We start from the raw sequence: 9,979 nt of genomic DNA on the forward strand, positions 1-9,979 counted from the left end.
GGTTTCTGATGGCATGATCTCTGTAGTTTCTGTAATCCCATTAAATAATTCTGCTTCAGGATATTTAAAATACAACAAGCCATCAGCCTACAGAAACTGCTGCTAAAGCCCTCAGGGTCTTTGGTCAGTTTATCAACATTTTGGGAACCACAGTTGCTCCATAGCTCACCTGTTTCCATTTCTGAAAATATGACAACAATATTAAGATAATGCTTCTATTTTAGGACTTTTTTGTTTTAAATGATAGCTAGGCATTTGACTTACTGGAATGCACCTGAATGTGGTAGGTCAGGGCTGTTAAAAATGCTGTTCACTGAAATTGCTTCAGAAGACTTTTTTTTGTTTTAAATGATAGCTGGACATTTGACTTACTGGAGATTTACATGGAATGCACCTGAATGTGGTAGGTCAGGGCTGTTAAAAATGCTGTTCACTGAAATTGCTTCAGAACTTCCTAGATTGGTTGAGCAGCAAAATTTCCTCTTGAAACAACAGTGCTGAGGTTTACCTGAATTTTTAAGTAAAGTTACACAGATTTTAATTCTTTCAGCTCTCTGCATATATGATTTTTCCAATAGTCTTTCTGCATTGTTTGATCTGCTGCTAGATATTCAGAATTCCTCCTGTTTACCCTGTGACCAAGTTGATAGTGGGATCATCTCTTCTGTCTACATTATGAGCAGCATGGATGACTTTCTTATTTTGAGTACCTGTTTGGTTAAATTTTTTAAGGTAACACAACTCTTTAACTTCCATATTTTAAATCAATGCATTTGGTCAGACTTTTTTAAGGCAGTGGGGGAAGATAACAGGACCAAATCAAGTGCCATGCATGCTTTCTAGATGTCCTTTGCACTTGAATGCAAATCGTGACACCTTAAAATACAAGAAAACTTCACCAATAGAATCAAAACTCTTTTAAAGAAGTAACATTTTATTAACTTGTCTGAAGTGGGCGAGGTTACAAAATAGAAAAAAAAAAACCTAACGTAGCAAAAAGTTATGCATTAGCAGTAGGAAAAACCCTTCCTCCTGAAAGCCTACGATAGTTCTAGGGGAGGAGGACGTTTGTGTACCAACAGGAGATGTTTATTCCTGGGGGTCACTGACAACAGCAGTGGTTGAGTAAGAGAAAGGGCTGAGGAGAGCGGCGATGGTGTAGTGGCGGTGGCCGGAGTCGTTGGCAGTGAACACCACCTGCAAAAGAGGAAAGTGGTGACCACAGTGAACAGCAGGCATCCCAAACGACCTCAGCAACAATCAGGAAGCACACTCCTGTTTCCCCTGCAGAAGACTTTGCCAGTTATGTCCAGCCAGTGATTTTACCCCCCCAAGGTTAATGCTCCCCGTCGCTTCGTGGTGCTTGCTGGCGACTGGGAAGTGAGTGAGATCTGGGCTGAGGCTGCCAATGCACCTCACCTGGGGTGGAGACACCTCCAGCTGAGTCCCACCAACTAGTCTGTGATGTGGAATGAGAGGGTGAGGGGGATGGATCTCAAACGGCCAGTAAAAAAGACAGAGGTGAAATCCCATCTAGTGAATTTAAACACAACCTCTGCGTGAGGTGCCCAAGCAACGTTGGGCAGTTGGAGCCCAAAGCTGCTTTCTGCACTTCAGGGTCTCTCTCCTGCTTTTAACACAACTGGTGATGGAGCAGTTCTTGCATTAAGAACTGAGTGGTTAGACCTGCCAGAACACAGAGAGATCCTTGTCCTAAGATCATTCTAATTTGCTGCTCTCCAAATCCATCCCTGGAACTTGGAACACTCGGTTCCCAGGAGGGTGTCACCACCTGGGTTAAGCTCCCACTTCCTTTGGTTCTCTTTAGCCTGATATTTGATGTATTCTCTGAACCATGACATACTTTCTACAAGGGGACTAGAAAGTTCTCCCCTACATCCCAGTCCTGCCAATGCCTAATTTGCTGACCTGAAGTCATCATCAGGGGAAAGCTTCTTCAGCCTAGATGGAACAGTCTCAACCAGGCACTTTAAGCACCTTTTGGGGCGAAGCCCTTCCGTAAGCCTTAGCAACTTTCAGCCACCCAAACAATTAGGGAACATTTCTGAGGATGGTTTATTTGACCTAAATAACCCGAGCCACATTTCCAACTTTTATGAACCTCAGTCATTTGTTTTAGTCTTCCACAAAGCTTCATAAACTTTTGCTTTATAACGTTCTACAACACGACCTGGAGCCATTCCAGATGACTTCATTTGGGGAAACAAATTTAGTGGCAAATTAAACCTGAAGCATTTGAAAAAAAAAACCAAACAAACCCTTTTTGGAAGTGTCAGGTAAATGTAATAGAACAGAGTACACAATAAATCAGAGTAGGGCTGAAAGCAGAGGAACAAGATGTGATTATATTGCTGACCTGCTTATGGAATTTTTGTCTTGATGAATTGTTTTTTCCTGTAATTACAGGTCATACTAGAATTTGGGGATTTTCAGGTGACTGATATGGGGGAAATATCTCTTGTTAAAGAGTCTTCAAATAAATAGTCTAAATAAATTAGCTTATTGTCTATAAACCTATGGTTTCCAAATCTCTATATTCCTTCAGCAACAATAAAAGCAGGATTTTTGTTTCCTGTTTGTTTTGTAAACACTGTAATTTTGATAAATGTAGCTCAGTTTGAACAGTGGTCCCGACTCGTCTGAATGGGTATAGTAGTAAAGTATTAATTAATAGCAGCATTAAAGGACTGCATTTGTTCTTTCCAGCTGATGCCACCACACAGGCTGTGAGTTGTTAGGTGAGTACTTACATCAGCATATTCATGGAATGGAGAGAGCCCAAGTCCCTTCCAGTAGGAGCTGGTGTCAAACTCCACCCTGTACACTCCTTCTACAAACTGTTCTTCTGTTGTGAGCTCGTGGATCTCCCCATACTCTGTGGTTTTCCTGTAATGGTAAGATATCTACATAAATATTGTATACAGGCATTAAAATGCTGAAAAGAAACAGTTGATGTGGAGCATTAAACAGCAGAGGTGCTGCACAGGCAAGTTCTATATTGAATGGTTTCTAATAATTTGAATATTTCCCTCCTCTGCAGTGGATGTTTCCATACTGCAGAGCCTGTCTTTGCCACCAACTCACCCACAGCCAGCCCAAATAAAAGCTGGCTGGATTTTTGGTCCTTTCTGTTGCTATGGCAGGGATTGTAGTGAAGGCCTCTCTTAATATCCTATTTAACTTGTACCAAGTGCCCTCTGGAACCAAACGTGAGTGGCTTAGGGAAAGGATTGTCATGGTGAAAGGCAAGAGGCCAAATCTCAAATTCTAATTACAGACAAGAGAGACTTTAGTGGAAAATGGTTTTATTCTCTGGTTATTAGCACTGAGGCTACAGGTTTTACCCCTATACACTGGTGCTTTTTTATGTGACCCTGAGTGGTAGTGTCATGGAAAAGCAATGTAACATCACAAGATTTTATTAATTTGAACTCTAATGCCTTGGTCAAAGAGCAGGAGCCTCTTCCACTGGGTGCCATGTAGATGAGGAATAGGAAGTCCCAGCTCAGAGAGGTTATGTACTCAGCTTGTAATAAAAAATTCTGTGTGACTGAAATCCAGAAGCAAGGAGGAAATTTGGCTGGCATTGGATGCTCTTTGTTTGAAAGGGAGCAAGCTTAGAATGACAGCTATTTAAAAATTTCCATACTTAGCCCATAAACCCCATTTATGTCTTTTCCCACCTTGTCTTTTCCTTCTGATTTTTTATTATTATTATTTTCTTCTTTTCTGCTGAAAACATTTATTTGATATTTATAGCACTTTGTAACCACATGATGCAGCTGAAGGAAAAATGAAGAAAGCCTTGACTTGAAGAACTAGTGGAACTTTCTTATGGCAAGGAGTAGCTGTCTAGGCAGAAAAAGCTTGAGTGGGAAGAAAGGGATGGAGAAAAGAGTGACCTGCTGCTTATCAGAGACTGTTGTGCTATTGCAGCTTTTCTTTTCCAGCCACTGCCTCCTCCTTCGTCTTGTTTGTCATCTTTGGTTCATGGTAGTGAAGGATAGAGCTTTTGCTTAAATTAAGAAGTAACAGGACTGAAAATCCTACCCCAATTTTCAAGTTTTCTTATATTTCAAGTTCAGCACTTTGAAGGCTGACAAAAGTCTCAGTAATCCAGAACAAGTGAAATCAGCTGTATCCAGGGTGGACCAAACCTGCAGAGAATCTAAGTCCTGTTTGAAACCTGGCTCACAGGTAATTTGGGAAGTGTTTTTTCTGCCTTAACTTATACTGCCTTAATAGGTAAAAGCACAAAGAATCCATTGGTGAGTGTCCTTGAAGCCATGAAACAACTGCTGAGCTCCTGCAGTTTTCTGAGTACAAGTCAGCAGGTCCCATCCATCTGCTTACAAGTTGGGGAGTCTAAACACAAACCACCCAAAAGGAAAATGGGATCTGCCTCATTTACAACCTAAGTCACATGTTGGTGAATACAACTCTGGAACTACACAATACGACCTGGCTTTCCAAAAGCATGTGAGGAGAGTAAAGGTCAAAGGTAGTCATGGGATGAGCTCCTATAAAACCCAAATCACATTCTTCCCCTGGTCTCTGTGCCCTAAAGCCTTCCTCAAAGTACATCTCAGCTCAAATTATCTCTTCTTGCCTATTTCTGGCTAGATTAGGTTTGAAATAAGCCTTACACTAAAGACAGCAGTTGCTATGCTAACTTCCACCCTGACTTTTAAATACTATTACTCCAAATTCAATGGCTAGGTGCATCTGCTTAATCCCCTAAAATGTGTTGGCAAAATAAAAGCAACCAAACAAAAAAGTAAAAAAGCCCATTTTTTATAGAATTTTGTGCAAAATGTAGCTTTTCCATATGCATCTGCTAGGTTCTGTAACTTCAAAGTATTATTAAGCTGGCAGCAGGAGTTACAGATTGTGTTCCTTGATTGCATTCAGATTTTTATCTGGTTTACACAGAGAAACTCTGGTTTTCCTCAAAGAAAAGAATTGCCATTAAATTTGTATCAAAATTGTGTTAATATGCAAGTCACAGGAAAGGTAAAAGTCTTTACCTGACATGAAAATTGTGGTTTCATGTTCTTCCACTGCTTTCCCCCAACAAAATGCTTCTCACTTTCCTAAGGATAATCTTCTCCACTTATATTTAAGAAGTGATTTAATTTTCTCATGGGGCTACTGACCTAGAGTGTCAACAGAGGCTGGCTAAGAAGAGCTGCAGGGTTTGTCTCCTTGGGCTTGTTGAGAGGAGAGTTGTAAACTGAACAAGAAAACACTGTTATGCCCCCAAAGTGAGGGCATTTAACACTGATGTTGCATTCATCTTATTCCTTTGTAAATTGTATTTTAAAACACATGTTCAAAAGCACTTGGTGAAGCATTTGAGGTGATCTGGATTTCCTAATAATGGCAGGAAATAAAGACAAGATATTATCCTTGCCTCTGTTTTCCTTGACAACAGTGTGTCATATTGTCATGGGCTTTCTCCATTAATTAATATCTATAAATCCATCCTGAGAGTCATTTGTTCCTACATAAACAGTCAGGATTTGGGAGTGGAGGTGTTTGTATCTCCTTCCATCTCCTAACCTTTCTTATTCCTTTTCAATGGAGAAAAGTATTTTTTGGTTTGAGTTTTATACAAAGAAGCCCTTCAGATAGAGAGAAAGGTCTCTTTACCTCTCTCTTTGTAGTCTTCTCTTTTTTTCTGCAGCTTTTATCTAAATCACACTATAAAAATCCTAGTAAAGGGAAGTTGGATGCTCTGGTGGCTCCTGTCCATACTTGTGCTTGAATATCCTGCTGATACTAGAGATTTCTCTTGACTTATTTAAAAATCTAATTCAACGAGTTGTTGCAATGAAACTTAAATACCTGAATACCTCACCAATTGGAATTTCAGTCAACTGTATCCCTCTGTTTCCTGTACTTTTCCCACAGACTGAAAATAATACTGTTATTACCTGCCCCTCAGTGATGTTCTGAGGATGCTTTGTATATATCAGCTTCTCATTCCAGCAAAAGCCACACAGGTCTACAGAAAGGACCACAAACTAATGCTGAGGTTGTGCCACAATGGGACTCTTTGAAACTTTCTGGTCAAGGAGTTTCTTCCAACCAGCACGTTGGTTACACAAAGAGAAGATGACTAAAGCTCTTTTTATTTGCATGTGGACAGACAGAGCTCACAGAGAGGATTCTGTGACTGCTGCAGGTAAAGCTCTATGTCCATTGCACATGAAGATAGGTTAGTATGGATCAGCTACACAATTCTGGTAAATAGGCTTTTATTTTTCTTTTGATAGAACGGAAAGATAGTACTGAAGCTAGGAGAAACTTGACTGTTAAACCTATTCCCTCTATAAAGCTAAGATGAGCATATTTTTGCAATTAGTATGTAATTCAGTTATGGATAAGTTGCACTTAAATCTGATGGATTTTAGACCAGAATTCACGTGCTGTTAACAGGGATTATGGATCAACTACAAAATTCTGGTAAATAGGCTTTTCTTTTTCTTTTGATAGAAAGGAAAGATAGTACTGAAGGTAGGAGAAACTTGACTATTAAACCTATTCCCTCTACAAAGCTAAGATGAGCATCTCAACATATTTTTGCAATTAGTATGTAATTCAGTTATGGATAAGTTGCACTTAAATCTGATGGATTTTAGACCAGAATTCACGTGCTGTTAACAGGGATGGTGTTATTAGATATCACTTTTTAAAATTTTTTTTTAATCAGAGCTCCATTCCCCTTTTTTTTATTATTATTTTTTTTTAATTTATCAGTTGTTTGCCCGAGGCACCTGGAAAACAGCTCCATAAAAGCACAGAACTTACCCAGCAGCAAAGTCCTGCCAGCTTCCATCTGCAGCCTTTTTAAAGACTTTGACAGCTACGTTAGTTGCAGGGCTTCCTCTGACTGCATCCAGCACTTTCACCATCAGAGGGCATTTGGAATCAACCGCGCCATGGGAGACCTTGGGGAAAGCAGGAGAGGTTGTGTGGGAAGGAGCTGTTCACCAGCCCTGCAAAAACCTTCTTTCAAAGGAAAGATGGATTCTTGCTGCAAAATTAAAGTCGACTTAAAAGCAGCTTCTTTGCCAAATGATATTCCAAGCTAGCTTGCAAACATCTTTTTCTTAAGGCAGAGTTATCTTGAGAGCTTTGTGCAGATCTCTTTATTACACACAAACACACACGGACAGATTGCTTGAGAAAAACTCTTCTGATGAGGTTACAAACAAGAAAATAGCAAATTATTGTAAGTGCAGGCAGGGTATATTAGCCTAGGAAACCAAGAAATACCTCTAACATCCCTAGGGCTGAAAGAATGTTTCTTAAACTTCATTTATACTCTATGGAATCCTTCATCATACTTTAAAAATATGTTTTTAGTGCTTTAGAAAACCACTTGTTTGGTGAAGAAGGTAAAGCTACCTCTATAGTGAAGATACAGGATGCAAGTCATGGACTGACAGACACAAAGAGGACTAAAAGGTCACACCTTCTGCATCCCTGACCTTTTTGTAATATCCTAAAATAGATGGGTAAATGGTTTAAAAAAAATAAAATAAAAGTAGTTGTAAGAATTCTGAAGAAGCTACTTAAAAAATAAATAACACTCCAGCAAAGCCTACTGGCTACAGAATTTCATGGATGAGGAGGATGCTAGTCATCTAGAAAATCTAGATTATCATTCTTGTAATGACTGAGTTTGAATAAAAGAGGACTCACCAGTGGTGCAGCTTCAGAGAAAAATACCAGTCCAGCTAAGAAAACAAAGAGCACAGAGGGAGAGGCCATTCTGTTTGCTGTTAGTGAGCCTTGGTGCCAGCAGTTAGGAGCCGGGAGGATTTGGGATTTTATACCCAATCCTACAACAAAACAGGCTGCTTATTGGGTGCCCATATGACTCCAAATCTGCTGATTCTGATTATTTGCTTAGCAAACTGTCCAATCCTAGAGTCAGCCCATGACTAGCAGTGCCATTGCAGTCAAAGGAAGGGCTGCAGGATCACTGGAGCCAAGAGAATAAGTAACGGACACAAACATGACCCTTGCCTGGGGAGATTAGACTCGTAGAAAACCCTCCACAGAATAATGTAAATGACCTTTGTTTGCCCAGAATTCCAACCAGTTCTAGATCTTCTTTACCTCACCTTCAGGTTGTGCATGATAATGCCCCAGTGCTTTCCCTGCACCTCCTCCTCCTCTCTTCTCAATGCATCCAATGCTTTCTGAAGACCAGTTATGGGTGATGGAGCCTGTTCCTTGTCTGGCTCAAGCAGTGCTAATGGTCTCTGCTGGGAGACAGGTCCCCCAGCAGTTGTCTTGCTTGTTTAAAAGCAGCAATGTTTCTTTGGAAACCCAATTTAGATAGGATCTGACAACATGCTGCAGAAGTTCCTAAGGATTCATCTTGCCTAACCTTCAGGTTGACATTGAGGTCACTGAGAAAAGACCTGGAGAGAACTATCCCCTTGGGAAGACAAAGGTCCAAGAAAAATGCAAGGAGTCCTCTCTTGCTCCATGTTCCCCAGAAGGAGCCAAGTCAATTAGCACAGACTGGTAGCTTAGGTGAACATCTAGCTAATGTTCTCCTCGTTGCCACCTCTTACACTTGGAATTTGCATTACAGAGCATAACAATAACATCTAGGTAAGACATTTTTGAGGGTGAACTCAGCCCCAGCCTAAGTTGGAAGGGAGAAGATGTCAGCTGGGGCAGGATGAAAGGTGCAGCTGGGTTCCTCTGGCTGCATCAGGTAAAAATTGTCCATCCTGCACCCTGTGCTACTTCAGAAAGAAAGAACCAGCCCTCTTTGGTGTTTGCTTTTCCCCGTGTCCTCAACAACCCTGAGTCTGCAGAAGCTGCTGCACTTACCTGTTACTGATTCCAGAGTATTCTAACAAAATGCAGTTTTGCCTCTTAACTTGGACAGGATTATGAAGGTCTTGGAGAGGAACCATGGATGGTGTTTCCCAGTGGCTTTCACGCCTTCAGGCAGCTTTGTGCAGGTCTTCTTTTTAGGCAAAGGGTTTTTTTTTTTTTGAAAAAATCTATATTACAGTAATCTGAGCTGAGACCAGAGTGCCCTTTGTACTTACAGCAAAGCAGGCTCACAGGTAGGCAGGGTTCTACGCTCATTCTGCATGCATGTAAAAGTCAATGCAAAGTGCCCACCACCACCAAATCATGCTGCAGTCATGCTTGTGGGACACATTCAGATCCTGGAGTCAGAAATTCTGCTCTAAGATCAGTGCATCGACTGTTCACTTCATTATTTTGCTCTCCTTGTAAATATTTCTCTGACACAGTAAAGCTTTGTGGGTTAGGAGGAAAAATTGCCTGTGTTCTAGTGCAAGGAGACCATCCAGGCATTTGCTGTCAGCTCTTCTGCAAGGAAATGATGCCAAAGAGCTAATGATGTTGGCACCTGCCTGCACCTGAAATTGCTCCTCTGTGGGAGAATGGCCTTTAAAGAAATATTTTTCCATGCTTTTCCTGCAAGGCAGCAATTACTGAAGAATCAGGTCGAAAGGGATAGAGCATTTTAGCTGCTCATATTGCCTACTTTGCTCTCCTTTGTTATAACTCTCTTATAATCCTAGATAGGATCCACTGATGATGAACAGGGGCATGATTCTGAAGGGAAATTAGAGTTTGTGTGTTTGTGAATCTACAGTCACACATCTTGCAGATAACTGGGTTATTTCTGTGACTTCTAAGGTAAGAGTGGACTTAGAAGGTAAAAAAAAAGCTTGGATTATTTCCCTGATCTGGAAGTCCATGCAGTATCTAGAATTTATATAGAATTATCTTAAAATCCATGTGAGCCTGACTTAAAATTGCTATAGCCTAGTGCTAGGTAGATTTTCCTCCTTCCATTGTGGACATCAACCTATAAACACCACATCTTAATGCTTTCTGTAAAACGTATGGGAGGGCTCAGGAATTTGGAACAGAGACATCTGTCTGGAGT

The 9,979-nt window shown here is 40.7% G+C and overlaps 1 protein-coding gene across 2 annotated transcripts; it reads right to left on the reverse strand.

The window, feature by feature from the left end:
* Positions 1–914: 914 nt before the first annotated feature.
* On the reverse strand, positions 915–9,214 carry LOC103772831 (transthyretin). 2 transcript variants are annotated; one of them, XM_008940174.1, is made up of 5 exons: positions 9,105–9,214; positions 7,732–7,766; positions 6,835–6,974; positions 2,772–2,907; positions 915–1,197 (listed from the first exon to the last, which is right to left on the reverse strand). In XM_008940174.1, the coding sequence occupies exons 1-5, from the start codon at positions 9,142–9,144 to the stop codon at positions 1,090–1,092; spliced, it is 459 nt and encodes a 152-aa protein (XP_008938422.1). In that variant the 5' UTR covers positions 9,145–9,214; the 3' UTR covers positions 915–1,089. The 2 variants fall into 2 exon arrangements, with proteins under 2 accessions (XP_008938422.1, XP_008938423.1); XM_008940175.1 differs by lacking the exon at positions 9,105–9,214 and having other exon boundaries at positions 7,732–7,911.
* Positions 9,215–9,979: the final 765 nt, after the last annotated feature.

This window comes from Merops nubicus, unplaced genomic scaffold (genome assembly GCF_000691845.1).
Source record: "Merops nubicus isolate BGI_N331 unplaced genomic scaffold, ASM69184v1 scaffold27035, whole genome shotgun sequence".
NCBI lineage: Eukaryota > Metazoa > Chordata > Aves > Coraciiformes > Meropidae > Merops > Merops nubicus.